This window comes from Prunus persica, chromosome G1 (assembly GCF_000346465.2).
Source record: "Prunus persica cultivar Lovell chromosome G1, Prunus_persica_NCBIv2, whole genome shotgun sequence".
In the NCBI taxonomy this organism is placed as follows: domain Eukaryota; kingdom Viridiplantae; phylum Streptophyta; class Magnoliopsida; order Rosales; family Rosaceae; genus Prunus; species Prunus persica.
In genome coordinates this window covers 16,723,722-16,743,406 of record NC_034009.1, presented here as the reverse complement: position 1 = coordinate 16,743,406, position 19,685 = coordinate 16,723,722, and the positions used below count along the sequence as shown (strand labels likewise).

General features: G+C 36.0%; 1 protein-coding gene across 2 annotated transcripts; it reads left to right on the top strand.

Annotated features, from left to right (window-relative positions):
* On the top strand, positions 328-19,114 carry LOC18791226. Of its 2 annotated transcripts, none has more exons than XM_020555333.1 (2): positions 328-426; positions 18,470-19,114. In XM_020555333.1, exons 1-2 carry the CDS (start codon positions 420-422, stop codon positions 18,883-18,885), a joined length of 423 nt encoding a protein of 140 aa, XP_020410922.1. In that variant the 5' UTR covers positions 328-419; the 3' UTR covers positions 18,886-19,114. The 2 variants fall into 2 exon arrangements, with proteins under 2 accessions (XP_020410922.1, XP_007226034.1); XM_007225972.2 differs by lacking the exon at positions 328-426 and adding an exon at positions 18,027-18,297.

Genomic DNA, 19,685 nt, shown 5'->3' with positions numbered 1-19,685 from the left:
TCTTTAGGATTGATTTGGTTTGCCTAAGTTTGATTTTGCTTAATTTCTTTTTGGATTGTTAGTTTCTAATTATTTTATTTTATTTTTATTAAATATACTCACACAGTCGAGATTTGAACAAAAAATGAAAATCTTGAACCTTTCTCCACACACAAATTAAGTCCTTTTTTTACAAGACTTTTCCAATTTTTTATTTTTTTATTTTTTTGGCTGGGAAGACTTTTCCAAGTTGATCATTAGGAATATTGCAGATATAAGAGTAATAAATAAATCCATGTATATAATAGTAACTTATTCCATTGTCAAGAGGTGGTCCATGCTCTCTTAGAAACAGAAACGTTCAAAACATCTAGTCCCTCTTGCTAGTTGAACATAAGAACTCTACAGAGAGTAGAAGACTTTCTTTTGAGCTTTCATCAATGGCAGGTATGTACTATTATGATTAATATTTTTATTTGATTCAAGATCTTTCCTTGATGCGATTTCTACGTGTGTATAGGGTTTAAGGAATTTATGTAATTAGTTTACAATAGTAGCTTCCATTTATTGAAAGATTGTCTTCCATCTGATTTTGGAGTATTTGCCTCCACTTATTTGAATATCTTTCCATTTTGATCTTTGCATATATGTAAGATGGGTCTCGATCTCGATCTAAAGCTGAACAACTGAGCCAAAGACCCCAAAAGGGGGTACGAAATCGCTTTCCTGGTCATCCTAGAACGCTTTCTGAACAAGATCCCCAAGAAGAAATAACTGAACAAGAGCCCCAACAAAATGAAAATCGTGAAACAAAAAATACTGATGGAAGCAATGAGACCAACAATATTAATAATAATAATATCTCCGCAATTAATAGCACAGATGTTGGGATTAGGAATGTCGACAACAAGTACAACAACTCGAGCGTACCATTTCTTCTTGGTCTTCTTGTTCTTCTTGTTCTAGCTTTTTTTATTTTTATTTTTATTTTTATATATATATATTAAAGGTGAGTAAGCAAAGCAAAAAATGAAGCAAGCGGCTTGATTGAAAAAGAAGGCACGACCAAGAAGAAAAAGAAGAGAAAAATCAATAAGTGAGAAAGAAAGATTCGGCTTGGAGTTTCCCGTACTATTACATAGCGGAAGGGTTTGGAGATGTATGGCCACTAGAGCTCCTATACTCAAACTTTTGTTTGCGTTCCTTTCTCTGAATTTGAATCTTATTTCTCTTATATATATTTATGTATTTCTTCATCTTCTACATGCCATAAGTATATTGATAGATGCTGAGTAAGTATTATTTCTTCTTGTTCTAGCCTTTTTCTTTCATAGCCACTAAAGTATATCAGGAGTGAGAGTAAGCAAAACCAAAACGAGAGAAAATTCATACAGAGAAAGCAAAAGAAAGAAAAAGAGAGAAGGAGATTAAGAAATGTTTATGGTCCATTTGGATGAAGGAAAATAATTTAGAATTTAACTAAAAGTCGAAAATTTAAGAGAAGAAATTAACAATTTTCTTGTTTGGCAACTTAAGCACGAAATTTATTAAATGACACGCGGAAAAAATCGTGGAAATTGGGGCATCAAATTCCTGAGTCTAATTAACTTCCATCAAAATAGGCGTTATTTCACAATTTTCATAGTGCTATTTACAAAATTTTGTCGTTTACAAAATTCGACATATATAAATCTAAGCACTAGAATTTTCAATTGCTAGAAATTGAAATGATGGAAATCTAAATTCTGTCATTTTAGAATTCTATGTAATTTTCAATTCCTTCATCCAAACGGAGGGTTAAAGTCTTGAACCATATCATTAATTCGTGTAAGACAATCAGAGACGGAAGTTGCGTGTTGGAGTCTTGCTTTCCAAGGCAAATGACCTTTTCTAATTTTGTTCATGAACTTGTTGGCATGTTACCTTACTACCAGCATTGCTTGAATAGAAACCCCAATGAAGGAAAGTGGATAAGCCACAAATTGTAGTCATCAGATGATTTTTGGTTAGATTAATGATTGATATCTGGAAATGTAGATAAATCATATATATATATATATATATATATTTCCATATGGATGCAGTGCAGCTAAAATACCTAAAAACAGAAAGTCATTTTCAGTACTATAAACAAAACAAGAAAGTTACAAATCTCTACAAAGAATTCTTGTTCATTCTAAGAAATATTTCATACATATACAATACCGGCATGGTAACTGACTTAAACACATATTAAAACGTCATATTAATATACCGAATTTAAAAAAACTAATATCAAAATTCAGTTTAAAAAAAAAAAAATCGAAATGAAGGCCACAACTAAATTATACCATTTATCTCATCTTATCCTTTTAAACCCAACAAATACAAGTTGTTAAGTTCAGTCTGTTTATTTCAATATCAGTTTAACTCTTTGACATGACATATGAAAAATTAAATTTAATGTGTAAATAAATAATTAATCATACATGAATAAAAGAAACATTGTCAGATCAGTTCTGTCAATAAACTGTCACACAACAAACAAGGAAAGCGAAAAAAAAAAGAAAGATAGAAAGAAGCAAAACTAGAGCAAACTGCTCCACCTAACAAACATGGAAATTAACTCCAGCCTCTTTTTTTATTATTGTTTTGAACTACCAAGTAAGACTCTTTTTTTATTTTTTTTTTATGAGGACTTTTAATTTTGTTTTGTTATGAGGACTTTTATTTTTATTTGTTTGCATATGCCCATATATATATATGGACATATATTTTTTTATGCCCCTCTCAATTGTGGGCCCCGGAAGATGACCTAGTTGCCCTGGCCGGCCCTGGTTAACACTGGTGATTATTCAAAGGGATCTTCACTAATATACCTAAAATAGGAGCTGAAATTATAAAAAAACCCCACATGGAAAACACTTCATAAACACTCCCAAAATCCATTTATTAAATAACAAATTAGTGTTGAAGTTCCAATAAATTACAGCACTGCCACTATCAAGCCCAACAGAAAAAAACTCAAAAAACACCCAAAACAAACCCAGCCCAAATTTATAAACAAGCCCAAACATTGTACCATCTCGTATTCCATAACTTTCGGCCCAAAAAAAAAAAGTAAACCGTAAAAGTAAACAAACAGTAACTTAACTGCCAGCACGCGCGCCTTCATTTAAGCTATCTCTGCAAAACGTCTCTTCACTCTTCGTCTTCATCAAATCGTCTGCAAAACCGAGACTCCATAATCACCACGAAGCTTCATCTACTTTCAAAACGAACACCAGACACTGACCTCCACCTTCAGAACCAAGACAAAATTTCAGAGAACAATTTCGACAAGAAAACGCTTCAAAGGTAAGACATTTACTGTAATATTGATTATTTGCTATAAAGATCCAGTCTAGGGTAATAACAGTATTTTAAATTCGAATGAAGGACAAAATCTTGAAACTATATAGGATTCACTACTGGAATAAATGCATAGGAGCATTATTCTAGTCACTAATCTAGGGTCGATAACCCTGATTGTACACTATGAAATCCTATTTCTAACGCATGTCTGCCACTGTAAATAAAGTTCCAGTATAGGGTAATAACGCTACTCGTTTCCTATGAAATCCCCTTTGAAATGCTTGCCTAACACTGTAAATTTCCAGTATATGGTAATAATACTGATTGTACACTGAAATCCTATTTCTAACGCATGTCTGCCACTATAAATAAAGTTCCAATATAGGGTAATAACACTACTAGTTCTCTTTGAAATCCTATTTCTTGTGCTTTTCTACCACTGTAATAATACTGATTGTACACTGAAATCCTATTTCTAACGCATGTCTGCCACTGTAAATAAAGTTCCAATATAGGGTAATAACACTACTAGTTCTCTTTGAAATCTTATTTCTTGTGCTTTTCTACCACTGTCAAGTTCCAGTATATGGTAATAATACTGATTGTTCCCTAGGAAATCCTATTTCTAACGCATATTGCCACTGTAAATAAAGTTCCAATATAGGGTAATAACACTACTAGTTCTCTTTGAAATCCTATTTCTTGTGCATTTCTACCACTGTCAAGTTCCAGTATATGGTAATAATACTGATTGTTCCCTAGAAAATCCTATTTCTAACGCATGTCTGCCACTGCAAAGTTCCAATATAGGGTAATAACACTACTAGTTCTCTTTGAAATCCTATTTCTTGTGCATTTCTACCACTGTCAAGTTCCAGTATAGGGTATTAACATCGATACTTTACTGTCATGTTCCTATTTCTAATGCAGGTATACAAATTAAAAGATGAAGAAAATACAAACCAGAAGAACCTCCAAACCAAAAGGACAACAGTCATCAGCCATAACAAAAACAAACAAGAAGCCAAGCAGATGGGATGACCCAAATTATGTCCAGATCAAGAGCAACATGCTCTCTTTTGCAACAACAATTGACAACATCAGACAAAGACTTGAACAACGGCACGATGTCTTAACACTGCTATCAAAGACACCTTTTTGGACATTGATAGAAGCATATATCCAGAGAAGGTTAACGAAGGTAGAGTGCATGAAGTCTAACTATGACATTGTGAGACTCATACAAGTTTATGACACGAAGACAAAGAAGTTCAGGTTTGGTGATGGTGACAGTGAGATGAAAAGCCAAGATGTGTCTGAAATTTTTGGCTTGCCAAACAGAGGCAAGAAGCTACCAAGCACAACAACCTCAACAAGGCCAAATCTCCATTTTGTAAAGAAGTACTTCTCGGGTTATAAGAAGATAACAAAGACTTCAATTGATAAGTGCTTGAACTTAGCACTTGAAGATGAAACAGAAGAGGGGGCTATGGATACAACAAGATTGATAATCCTACAACTCTTCATGACCAATCTCTTCTGCAACTCTGGTTGTACACTTGCTTGGACATATACAACCACAATAGACACCTTAGAAGAGATGGGGAAATATAATTGGGCTCGAGGAGTTTTGGACTACATGTATTTTGGATTAGAACAAGCAAAGAAGAACAAGAAAGACAAAAAGAAGCAGCCAAGCGTGAGTGGCTGCCTAATCCTAATACCGGTAAGAACACCAATCTCCAAACTGCAAATTCGTAGCATTACTTTAAATGATATGAATTGACACATGATATTGCAATAAAATATTGTGCAGTATTGGCTGTGTCAAAGATCTAACCTGCTCACTCCAATTCCTGGAAGAGAACAAATGACACCAGCAGCTGTCAAATGGAGTCTTCAAGAACTCAGCGCGAAGCTTCATCATCTAGAGAACAACCAGATAAAGGTACTGTTAATACCATGTCATAGACATACATTCTTAATACCATGTCATAGACATCCTATTTCTTGTGCTTTTATACCACTGTCAAGTTCCAGTATATGGTAATAATACTGATTGTTCCCTAGGAAATCCTATTTCTAACGCATGTCTGCCACTGCAAAGTTCCAATATAGGGTAATAACACTACTAGTTCTCTTTGAAATCCTATTTCTTGTGCTTTTCTACCACTGTCAAGTTCCAGTCATAGAAGTAAACTATGAATACCATGTCACTCTTAATGCTAACTCTACTCAACAAACAGATAAAAAGCACTAAAGCTCAAGAGCCGGATGATGATTCTGAAGAAGAGAATGAAGAGGAGGATGCTGCTGCTGAAGAAGTTAATGAGGAGCATGATGATGCTGCTGAAGAGGTGAATGAAGAGCATGGTGATGCTGATGAAGAAGAAAATGAAGAGGAGGATGCTGAAATGAATGAAGAGCATGATGATGCTGCTGAACATCAAGTCCAGCAACACCATCAGCTACAAGAAGGCCACCAGCAACACCACCAGCAATACCGGAATTCAACGTTATTTGAGGAAAATGTTGGATCTGTCCCGGAATACAAGGAGGATGAAATACAGCTTACAAAAGAATACATGATTGCGATCAACAATGCTGCTGAATATTGGACAAAGAAAGGAGAGCATCAAAAGATCCATGATGCAATAGCATCCTGCATAAAAAAGAATAAATTGATTCAGATGCTGTACAATGAAAAAGAAGAATTAAGGAAGCATCAGCAGCAACTGCAGAAGATGGTTAAGGAAGCAGCATATCACAAGAATGCCATACAACTTGATATGTATGAGGAAAAATCCTACATGACAAAGCTGCAGCTAGAAAATGATCAACTTCTTGCGGAGAAGATTTCCTACTTGGAAATTATTAATGAAAAGGAAGCTGTTATTGCCCTATTGAGGGATCAAAAATTAGCGCAAGAACTGCAGAGTGAAGAAGATAAAGTAGAAGAGAAAGAAGGTGAAGCAGAAAAGATAAAATCAAGAAAACCAGATTCCTCATTCCCTGAAGCAGAGACAAGAGCACAAAAGAGAAAGCTTGCAAAACAACCTCAAGAACCAGCCAAATCAAAGAAGAGGGCCAAAGGTTCATTCCTGCAATGGAATACATATCAGGTCTACAACATGCTGGATGAACTCTCACAAGAAAAGCTGAGAAATTACTGGAAAAGTTCAATTGATGGGTAAGGCAATGTGTTTCATTCATTTTCAATGCAAGATGCTATTATTGAACATGCATTAGAAAATAGGATTTCATTGTGTTATTACCCTATACTGGAACTTTACAGGGGCTAGACATGCATTAGTTATAGGATTTCAGAGTAATATAGCAGTGTTATTACCCTATACTGGAACTTTACAGGGGGTAGACATGCATTAGTTATAGGATTTCAGAGTAATATGGCAGTGTTATTACCCTATACTGGAACTTTACAGCGGGTAGACATGCATTAGTTATAGGATTTCAGAGTAATATGGCAGTGTTATTACCCTATATTGGAACTTTACAGTGGTTAGACATGCATTAGTTATAGGATTTCATAGGATACAAGCAGTGTTATTACCCTATACTGGAACTTTACAATGGTAGGCATGCATTAGATATAGGATTTCATAGGATACAAGCAGTGTTATTACCCTATACTGGAACTTTACATGGTAGGCATGCATTAGGAAAAGGTTTTTTTAAGGAAACAAGCAGTATTATTACGCTATACTGGAACTCTATTGAACAGTTCTTTCAATTTATTGACATTTTTTCTAACTACAAATACTGTTACAGCACTGCTTTTTGGCAAGGGACAAGCATTTTGTTCAAAGATGACATACAAAGCTTATTCAGAGATACTGAAATTTATGGACAAATCATAGATGCGTATGCCGAGATACTTCATGATGATGAAAAGAAGGATCCTGCAAGACAACAGAATGCATACATCACGTGCTACGCATACGTAAAGATCATACCTATCCCGTTACTTCTAGTAAAAATCACAAATTATTCATCTTCCTATATTTTTCACATTCTCTCTAATGCCGAAACTATTAATCTTGCAGAGGTATCTCACAGGTAAAATGCACCCAAGAGCATTCGATGAATATTTTGTCAAACTCCTTGAATGCATAGGGAAGACTTCAAAGGTGTTCATACCAATAACGGATGGCGGACACCACACCCTGCTTGTCTTTGACACCAATTCATCGCAATGGACGCACTACAACTCATTGTGGGGGGAAACTGAGCAAACCGTTGAATACTACAACAAAAAAGCAATAATTTTGGTAAGACAGACTCCTAATATGAACTGTTAATACAATGCATGAACAAAACATTTAATCAGTGAAGCTAACAACATACTTGCCTAAAATGCAGGCAGACGCATCAAATGTCTTCCTCAATAGTGTCAAGGAATGTGCTCCATCAATTTTAGAAAAAAACAGCTTCACACTTCTTGAGTTCAAGAAGCCCGTCTACAATGAAGAATTCACCTACGAGGTTGCAAAACTTCTTCCGAACTTGAAAGTTACACCAGCAATTGCTCAAACAATACAATATCTGATGAAACATGATCCCACAAAATTCAACTTTAAGGAGGACAGGGAATGCGCCCAACAACCCCAAAAGTCGTAAGTGTCACAATAACACTTTTCTTCCCCCAATTCAAATTAAACTATGATTCACTAAATGTTACATATACATATGTCTGAATTTGCAGAAACGATTGTGGAGTATTTGTCATGTACTACATCCAGCAGTTGTCACAAGGAAAAAAAATTGAAGAAAGCTTGAGTACAGCGCATGTGTGGGAAATGAGAAAAGAAGTTTTATTGAAGACAATGGAAAGTGAAAAAAGTTGGTATTTCACAAAAGGGAATGAAGGATGAAAGCATGGATTTCACAAATTTTAGAACTATAAAATAGTAAATGTCCGGCTTCTAACTTCCAAATGTCAAAGTGTTAATATGTAGCTTCTAAACAAAATCTTTTGCTGCTTCTTAACTTTCAAATGTCTAATAGTTACTGTGTAGTGAGATTCAAATGTAAAAAATTGTTACTGTGTAGCTTCTTCTAAATTTCAAACTGCGCATTAACAATGTTCAAAATGCGTATTAACAGTGACTTTCAAAAAGCCCAGCCCAACTTCAGAAAATCAAGTTCAGAAACGAAATAAAGCCCAAAACAAATCAAGCAAATAAACTAAATAAACTAAAAAAGTCTCATAAAAAAAGAAGCCCAGAAAACTCAACAAGCCAATAAAGCCCAATTTAACTAAGCCCATTGAAAGACAAAAAAAATCTAAGCCTAGATAAACAACAGTACACGCAGGCACCCAAAAGCCGAAAACCCACTCACCTCTAACCCCAATCTCTGCGACACCAACTCCAAAAGCAGGCGAAAACCTCCATAACCACCAGACAGGAGACAAACTCCATTACGAGAAAGCCGGCGAATCGAAGTTATATTCTGCCATAGCCACAAGTCTTCAAAATCGACACTACAAAACCCAGGAAAAAAGCAACTGAGCACAAGGACAACCCAGGGAAAAAGGAAGAAAATTTCAACCATAAACATCGACATAAGGTACAATCCCAAAAACCCAAACTCACTTTCTACTTTCATCTTAAGATTCTGCTAACTAATGCAAGAGTACGACGTTTAATACAGGTAACCAACGAAAGGGCCAACAATGACAGAAACAAACAGTCAAGATGCAAAAGCACAGAAGACCATCCCAAATCAAACGAAGAAGCTTCAGAAATGGCTGAAAAAGCATCACAATCAAACTCCCAGGTATTAAAAAATCTCTTAACTTCAAAGTCCGATAGAAATGTTCTGAAAAAACGCATGTTTTGACTGCGATGTATATGTTTCACAACTGTTAATATTATGTCATAGAACTTGAACTGTTAATACTATGTCACAACTGTTAATACTATGTGTCTTGCTCTTCTAGTGCACTGAGTGCACTTGAAGACCAACATATGTAGCATCCTTTCTTCTAGTGCAGTGCTTTGTTAATCAAAATCTGTGGCTGCTATGCATCTCTCTCTTCTAGTGCACTGCTTGCAGTGCACTAGAAGACCAAAATATATAGCATGCTATGTGTCTTGCTCTTCTAGTGCACTGAGTGCACTTGAAGACCAACATATGTAGCATCCTTTGTTAATCAAAATCTGGGACTTCTATGCATTTTGCTCTTCTAGTGCAACATGCACTAGAAATGCATATGAGGTTCAAATGCATAGAAGTAAATGGTTAATACCATGTCATAGAAGTATTAATACTTATGTTTCATCTTTCTTTTGTTTAGTTAAAATAACATATTTGTTTCACTTTGCAGGTGATCATATGGAAAAAGGTAACCGGGTTGAAATTCAAAAAAAAAGCATACAAAAGTATCCCAAGCCAGAAAAAGAGCAAAAAAAAATCAACAAACACACAAGGCACACCACCAACAACAGCAAAAGCCAAACCAAGCAGACGCAATAACCCAAATTATGTGCAGATCAAGAGCAACATGCTCACATTTGACAACACATTGCAAACGGTAAAAGACAAGCTTGCAGCAAGAAAGGATGTCCTCAAGATCCTACAAAAAACGCCATTCTGGAGCATCATCAAGGCTTACATGGAAGGTCAGCTCACCAAGGTAGAATGCCAGAAGTCTAATTATCAAATAATTAGACTAATCAGGTTCTACAACCCCGAAACCAAAAAATTCAAATTCAGTGAAGGCAACGAGTATGAAATTACAAGCAATGATGTGTCTGAAATCTTTGGATTGCCTAACAAAGGAAACAAGTTGCCAAGCACAACAACTTCCACAAGAACAAATTTGGGCTTTGAAAAGAAGTACTTCAAGAATTCAAAAAAAATCACAAAAACTGAGGTTGATAGGTGCCTGAACACAGCAATAGCAGATGACAGAAAGAACAATGCAATGGATGTTGTGAGGTTGTTAATCCTAGAGCTCCTCATCACAAATCTCTTTTGCAACTCGGGGGCGACAATGGCTTGGACCTTTTTGACTATGATTGACACCTTAGAAGCAATGAACAGCTACAACTGGGCACAAGGAGTCTTAGATTACATGCATTTTGGACTGGACCAAGCCATGAAAAATAAAAAGCACAAGACAAATCAACCAAGTGTCAGTGGTTGCCTTGTGCTAATCCTGGTAAGAAACTACATCTATTTGTTAATCCTATTATATTATTTGTTTTCACGTGCATTAACACTTTATATTGAAAAACATGTTTGCAGTATTGGCTGTGTGAAAGAACTAACCTGATCAGTCCAATTCCTGGAAGAGAAGATCATAAACCAGCGGCTGTCAAATGGAGCCTTCCGGAGCTCAATATCAAGCTGAATATTGCAAAATATGAAAACATTAAGGCATTTTTCTTACTTCCATAAACATATATAATGTTAGTACACCATAATTACTACTGACTCCAATAATTCAACAGATAAAAGCTGCAGACAATGAAAAAGAAGAAGAAGCAACGACTGATCACGCAGACCATGAAGAACAAGAAGAAAATGAAGAGGATGATGACTTTGTTATCACACTTAAAGATTGGGTAAGATAACCTACAATGACCCAACATTTATATTTCAAAACTGAATTGATGGTGGACACACACATATACATGTATATAAATTTGCTAATGATCTTTTTTTCCTTTCTAATATTTGTGACAGTTAAAGAGTCAAACACAAAAAGGAAAAAAGCAGACTGTTATTACCCAGAAACAGAACTTCAACTTCCATGAAAATGTGGACCAAAGTGCAACCCAGACAAACACTCCACAACAGGAGCAAAATGAAGACAATACAGAGTCATTGGGATGCAAAGCAGATGATGAAATTGAAGAACCACCAGCACAAGCACCGGGATGCGAAGCAGATGATGAAATTGAAGAACAAGCAGTTGACCTTAGCAGAGACTCAATGACGGAGGGGGACACTGTTAATGTCCAGCAACAGCATCCAGACCTTGACGGCCAGGAAGAAGACTTCAACACCATTTTTGAGGACATAGTGGGTTCAATCCCAGAGTACTACAAGCATGAAATAGTCTCTACCCATGAGAAAATCCAACAGCTAAAAGAAGCAGTCGACTATTGGATTGAAAAGGCAGATACTCGAAGGGATATGATGCAGAGTGCTATAGAATCCTGCATAAAGAAAAAATCATTCATTCAACAAATATGGACAGAAAAAGAAGAGTTGGAGAAAGAAATTGAAATACTGAAAAAGCAGCTTGAGAAAGAGAAAAAAGAAGGTGCAAAATTACAAGGGGAACTTCATGCACTCAAAACAAACAAGAGACAGCTACAGGAACAACATGAACTACTTGAAGGGGAAAAGTTGTCCTGCATTGAGAGCATGAAAGAAAAAGACACTGTTATTGCCTCTTTGAAACATGTGATGGGAAAAAATTTCACACAAGGTGAACAAGGAGAAATTACAATGAAAGAACAAGCTAATAAGGAGAAAAAAGATGAGAGAATAGCAGAAGAAAGTGAATTGGAGGTGCAAGAAACTCCTAATGATGAAGATGAGAATGCTGATGAAAAAACTCCTGAAAAGTCAGTTCTCCTGCAAGCGAAAGAAGTAGGAACCAGGCAATTACGTTCTGGCATCAAAATCATCAAAGACAGAAAAGACAGAAAGCCTGCAAAGAAACCAGATTACACATACCCCGAAGCACATAAGAAAGCCCGAAAAAGAGAAAGCCAAAGCGAAGATGAAGCACCCAACAAAAAAAAGAAGGACAAAGATACATACCTTCAGTTGCGCATGTATGAGGTCTACAACAGGCTGGATGAAAAATCAAAGAAGAATTTGGAAAATTACTGGATATCTGCATCTGATTCCGATGAGTAAGCCAATCTGTAGTAGAATTACACTGTTAATACTATGCCGTAGAACTGTCATAGAATTACACTGTTAATACTATGCCGTAGAACTGTCTTGCTATTAAACTGTTATGACATTATTATTTGCTGAATTATTATTTAAACAACATTATTGTTCAGGGGCGCTTTTTACCTACACAATAGGACAGTATTGTACAAACATAACATTGAAAAGCTGATGGGAGATGATCCAATTTCTGCACTAATCATCGATGCTTATGGAGAGGCACTTAATGATGATGCGAAGCAGAACCCTCAGAAACAAAAAAATGCATATTTGTCCGCCAATAACTATGTAAGATCACATATAATACATCAATATTATATCATCAACATAGTTACTAATCACCAACACATGACTTATGCAGATGTTTTTGCGAGGTGCTTCACACAAGCTGACATATCATGCTTTCTATATGCCACTCCTAGAAAATATTGGAAGCGTTGATAGAGTGTTCATACCAATTACAGATGAGAACCACCATACGCTGCTTGTCTTTGACACCGGTGCAGCAAAATGGACACACTTCAACTCATTCAGGGGGACATCAGAACAAACTCTCGAATATTATCACAAGAAGGCAATTGTTTTGGTAAGTAAAACTGGTGATTAACACTGTTAATACATAGGACACTAAATTTAAAGGAAACTACGCACATACTTGACTATGACTATGATGCAGGTTGAGACAGCGAATATATTCCTCTGTCTTCTTAAGGAATGTGCTGCAGCATCACTGAAAACAAAACTCGTCCAAATTCCTGATTTTGATGCCAAGAAGCCGAGAGGGCTTAATGAAGCTTCAGCTAGAATGATAGCAAAAATGCTTGCCAGCAACAAACTTACACCGGAATATGCTCAGACATTGAAGTATCTGATTCGTCATGATACTACTAACTTCAAGCTGACTGAGAACAGAGAATGCCCCCAACAAGCAAACAATTCGTAAGTTACGCAATAACAGTGAAACTTTAATCCTATTCAACTGAAAAAAATACTGAACTAACTCCTGCATGCGTATCTCTATTATGCAGCAATGATTGTGGCGTCTTTGTCATGCACTTCATGAAGCAGCTTTCCAAAGACCAACAAATAGAATCAGATTTCAACAAAGAAAAGGTCTGGGAAATGAGAAAAGAAGTTCTCATGAAAATTATGAGCAATGAAAGAAGTTGGATTTCCATCAAAGAAAGAGGAGAGAAATGCAAAGGAACGAAGTTGTAATCAAATATTTTGCAAAAATTCTTGCTTATATTGTAGTTTCTTAGGATTTGTGTAGGTTTAGAACATTGAAGTAAAGTGATTTTCAAATTCAAGTTATGTACTTATTCAAAAATCAGTTTATTTACGTGAATTAACAGTGTATGTAACCTGAAATAATGGTCTCCATAACACTAAAACAACTAAAAAGGTGAACTCCAACAAATAACAACGCACTCTCAATACAATGTTAATCCTATTTGATAGAAATAAATTGTTAATACCATGTCATAGAACTATCTTTTAATTTCAACAATGACATAAACAGTGGGTATTAAAACAGTGTTCCTTCATTTATAGATTATTCAAACAGCAGTAATGCTTAATTCATATCAAACTTCAAAACCAAAATTTCCAAAATACCAAAAATGGTACATATTATGTATTAATACCGAAAATTCAAACAGTATTCATATGCAGTGACTGCTATTTCACCGTATTAACAACTTGCATATCAATTTCTATTCCTTTCAACTATGATTGTCACTAATCAATCACATAGCACTTTAACTAGTTAAAGACTAACTACTCTCATTCAAGTCTTTATACTCCAAAACCTTTACATCAAATAGGAGCCTTGCAAGTCCTCCTATTATGACGATCACAAGAACCGCATCTCTTGCACTTCAACTGCCTTGTAGTTTCACTGCTTGACTTGAAGCGCTTTGTCGGAGGTCGTCCCGGAGGCTTTCTTGTATGCGGAGGTAGAAGAAAAACATCTCCAGCAGGAGGCTTCTCAATATCAGGTATAGGAAATATAGGGGTTGCATAAGTAGCCCTATAAAAGTCTGCCTTGTAATACTCATCAACAAAGTTATACAAACATAACCCGGAATGTTGGATAACTTGAATCGCATGCTGACACGGAAACCCAAGCAATTGCCACTGATAACAGGAGCAAAACCTCTCGTCCAAATTGACCATAACACTCAAATCAGCATGAACTTCAAATATAGATTCACTCGCGCGACATATCCTCCAATGACGACCCTTTGCAGCTAAATTCTTCAACTCATCCTCAATAACCCGACACAAAACACTACACCATTTCTCGGATGCAAGCTTCCTCCTAGAAATCATCTCCATCATTTTGACCCTAATAGTGTCAATCATCTCATAAATTGGAAGCCTACGCACATCCTTAACCCATGAATTAAACGACTCGGACAAGGCATTACTAACCTCCCCATACCTCTTTCCCGGAAAAAATGCATTAGCAAAATTTTGGACAGGGAGATTAGCCAAAAACTTATCAATTATTTTTGAACCGCCATCATCTCTTAATTTTTTCAAAATATCTTGATATTCCTCAACAGTCGGTGCATACAACAACTTACAAAAAAGCCATAAAATATGATCCTTGAAAGAGGAACCAACAGAATGCGGATACTTCTTTTTCAAGTTCTCTTTCAAATGATATAGACAAAAACCATGGGCAGAAGCAGGAAAAACAGTCCTAACAGCATCGATAATAGCACCATGCCTATCAGAAATGAATGTAAGTTGCCTACCTTCATCCACCAAAACTTCAGATATCCTTTGCAGAAACCACCTCCAATTGTCAGCAGTTTCACCGGATACAATAGCAAAGGCAAAAGGGAATACCTCTACAAAAAACAGAGAAATATATTAGTTAGTTTGAACATTGCAAGAGCTAACAGTGTTACCACATGAAGCAGAGTAAAACTACAATGCATAAAAATACTCAGATGCAGGGTATGAACAGTATAGAAACTGTTCATACCACTCAATGGAAGTCAACAAACAGTATAACAATTGTTCATACCACTAACTGGAAGTCAACAACTACAGCATTTACATTTGCATACCTATACTGTTCATACTACTCAATGGAAGTCAACAACTAAATCATTTACATTACATACCTTTATTCCCATTCTTTGCAGTAGCTCCTAGAAGAGTACCCTTGTACTTGTTTGTAACGAAAGTACCATCAATAAACAGCATAGGCCTACACCATCGAAAACCATCAATGGAGGCCTTATAACATATAAAGATCCGCTGGAAACGAGAACCATCCTCGCCACAGTCAAGCACACAATGAGACCCGACATTGCTGGCCTTCAAAACATCAACATACCAAGGCAGGTGAGCATAAGACAACTCCTCATCACCATGTAAATCCTTAGTAGCCGACTCCTTCCCATACCACGCAACATGATAAGGGACATCCAATCCATAATTTTCTTTCAAATCAGTAATTAGCTCAATAGGCCTTACCAAAGGATTGCTACGAACTTTATCTTTGACAATTGAAGACACCAAACGAGACCCCATTGCCTTATTTCTCTTCTCACGGATCAAACCACTACAACTGTGTACATTATTTAAATTCTTAATATAGAAAAATCCATTTACATTGGACTTAACAGCATGCACATTCCACTCACAGCCATTTGATTCCTTCTTAGCACACACAGCAGTAACACGACGAGGCTCATTCTTCAAATACTTCATCTTAAAACCATTCTCAATCGCGTACTTAGCCAACTTATCACGGAATTCACAAACTCCACCCTCAAACTTCTGACCCTCATGAGTAATATAACCCTCCCAATCAGTAGACAAATATTTACGCCCTCCACAACTACCATATTTGCCTAAATATTCATTTCCAAACTCACTGCTAATACCATCAAAATCCATACTCAAACAAGAAGAAGAAGCAGCACTTGAATCAACAATACTACCAGTTTGACTTGAATCTTTACATGTATCCTCATCTTGTGCAAAACTGTAATTGTTAGGAGCAGACTCCAACAAAAAAGGAGAAGCAATCATGTTCGTATTAACAGTTTGAACATGCTTCACTACAGCCTTATCCCTAACAGCAATGTGAATTAATTGATCCTTCATCAGTCCACATACCATAAACATGATTTTCAAATCATCGTCCGATTCCAACAAACAATTGGAGCAATCCATAAAAGAGTACCTTAACTCAAAATGACCTAACTTAAGCTTAAACCTACTACACAACTCGTTGGACAACCAATCAAAAGTAGTAGTTGAAGACAAAATAAGCATTAAAGTTCCAGCACCATAGGTGCACTTCGCCACTCTCGAATCATCCATATATATCTCTACAAAAAAAACAACAAACAAAACAAAAATGACTACTAGTAATAACAGTGGATGCCGAGTGCATTAACAATGAATTATAGTCGACTCAAAAACCAATAGCGCATAAACAGAAAAAACACGAATATACTCAGATTCAACTGAAAAAGCATACCTCAATTAAATCGAATAACACAAATTGTTCACCACAGCTCAAACCAAAACACAAGAGCAAATCCACAATCAAAACGAATCTGAAATCAATCCAAATTATAAACAAAGAGAAACGAAAACCTAATCAGCAACTTAATTAATCGAGCATCAAATCACCAAAAAGCAGACTACAATATAATCGAATACCTCCAAAAACGAATATGAATTCACAAGAAAAAATCGAATACCTCAAAAATCGAAGATCACAGATCTCACCAAGCTCCAATCGAGTCTCATGCAGCGCATATCAATCCAAAAATCACCAAATCAAACAAGAAAGAAAAAGAAATTGAAGCAATAGAACTCCAATCTACGCCATACTAAGCTCAGAAGAATCGAAAAAGAAGATCTGGAACCACATCATACTGAGCTTCGTTCGAAGAGGTGAACGAAACTCGTTTCGTTCAAAGAGATGAACGAAGCTTCCTTCGTTCGAAGAAGTGAACGAAGCTCGCTTGGAATATTCGATCTGCTGAGGCTGCCAAACAGGTTTCTGTTACGAGGTCACCAACGTAAATTTCAAGAAATTCCTATCCTAGCTGGCGAGTTTTGGGCATGTTTCAAAATATTCGAACCAAAAGGTCAAAAACGTAATCTAACATAGAAAATAAAATACAAAAATAGACAGCTTTCTACAATTGGGTGTGTTTTGGGTGTGTTTATATGTATTAAATCATGTAGGGTATATTTATAGTTTCATGTCTACAATTGGGTATTTCACTAATTTTGTATTATTCAAATTGCTGCTTTCCAAATTTGATGTTCAATGTATTGTAGAATTTTTCCACAAGCATGGCCACTTAAAAAAGTCTGTCCGGCCCCCTTTGCATTAGGACAAGAGTGGTCCTCTTTTAAAAGACTTTTCCAAGTTTTTTTTGGTCTTTGCTGCAAAGACTTTCCCAAGCTGATCATTAGGAATATATTGCAGATATACCAAAGACTAATAAATAAATCCATGTTTATAATAGCAACTTATTCCATTTTCAAGAGGAGGTCCATGCTCTCTTGGACCCACACGTTCAAAATATCTAGATTGTTTAGATTGTCTTGTCTTATTCTCCGTTTTAATATGAGCAGTTTCACCTAATCCATTATCCAGGCCACCTTTCTTTGTTGTGTGACAATTGCAAGCACTAATTTGTTACCAGAATTGATTTTATTGATTTGGTTTGCCTTAATTTCTGTTTGGATTATGGTTAATCTGTAAATATAGTTCCTAGGTTTGAAATAAAAAACAAGAACAATATTAGGATTTCAATAAACTATAAGTCATTCATTTTCAAAGAAAAACCTTCCTATTAAGTTAGCTGCTCAGTCAATGGAACCTTCTCCACACAAAGTACTTATTTATTTTATTGAAACTTATCGATGAAGGCTTAAACAGTGCCTTTCTACTGGTTTTAAAGAGATCCATCCTCTATTCCAAACACACATTCAAAACATCTAGTCTGTATTGCCTGTTGAACATAAGAACTCTACAGCTTTCATCAATGGCAGGTATGTAAATTTATTTGATTCAAGATCTTCTCCTTGATGTGATTCTATGCGTGCATGCCTAAGGAATTTAGTACTTATTTTACAATAGTAACTTGCATTTTTGAAGATTATTTTGAAGATTATTTGAAGATTATTTTTCATTTTTCTCTTTGCATATATATATAAATATAAGATGGATCTCGAACTGAAGCTGAACAACTGAACAAGAGCCCCGAGGAGAATTCTGGAGAAGAGTCCACTGGAGAAAGAAATGAACAAGAGCTTCCGGAGAACGAAAATAGTGAGACCTGGAAGATTCATAGGAATGAAATCAGCTCATCTGAAGCCACAGAAGTTGGGGTTTTCGACTTCAACAACGACTATCGTGCAGGTTATATTGATGGTCTTAAAGCAAGGAGGGCTCGAAACTACGACATTAAGGACAATAAAATCCATTCAAACAAAGGCCAGCGTGTGGGGATTGGCAAATTTGGCAACAACTACTCCATGTCGAACGTATCATTCTTTCTTGGTGGGCTTATTATTTTAGTTTTTGCTATATATAATATATATAGCGAAGCTAGCGGTACGAACAAGAAGAAAATATAAATAAGATCAAAAGGTAAGGGGCTGCTGAATAGACAGGCTGAAATTTGCAAGAAGAAAACAAAAACTGAGATGTATGGTTTGGAGATTTATGGCCACCAGAGCTCCTACACTTGAACTTTTCTCTGAATCTGAATGTTATTTTTCTTATATTTCTGTATTTCTTTTCTTCTTCTTCTACATCCCATCAATATATTAATGCTGAATAAGTTTTTTGTTTCTTCTTTGTCTACATGGGATCAGTACTGTTTCCTCTTGTTCTAGCTTTTTTCTTTATATCCACTTATGAAGCAAGGATACTCTTATTTATAAATTATAATAGGTTGTTGGATACGCCTTTGGATACGATATACATGGTATACTCTTCGATACGCGTCGGATACGTATTGGATTTAGGTCTGGCGAACCTACAGCTGCACTCCCCTCGCCGGAAAAAGCTATGGAGTCGCCGGATGTTGCTCCTTTACAGGTGCCCACCAACTGTTTGAGCAAATGACTGAGGGACCTTCCTTTTCTCTTCTTTACTGTGCACGCTGCGCGCATCTCTGTTTTTTTTTTTTTTTTTTTTGTTTTTTTTTTTTATATTTATAAAAATAATCCTGGCCAAAACGCATGCGTTTTGGATCAGGCCAAATATTTGGAAAAAAAAAAAAAGAAAAGAAAAAGAAAAAGAAAAAAGCTAGATGAAGAAGAAACTTACCTTCCATGCAGAGGAGTCTTGAAAGAAGACTTTAATTTGATTTTAATTACCCAAAAAAAGAAGCCTGGCTTGGGCGTGGCGTTGAAGGGGAGTAGGCTCTTGC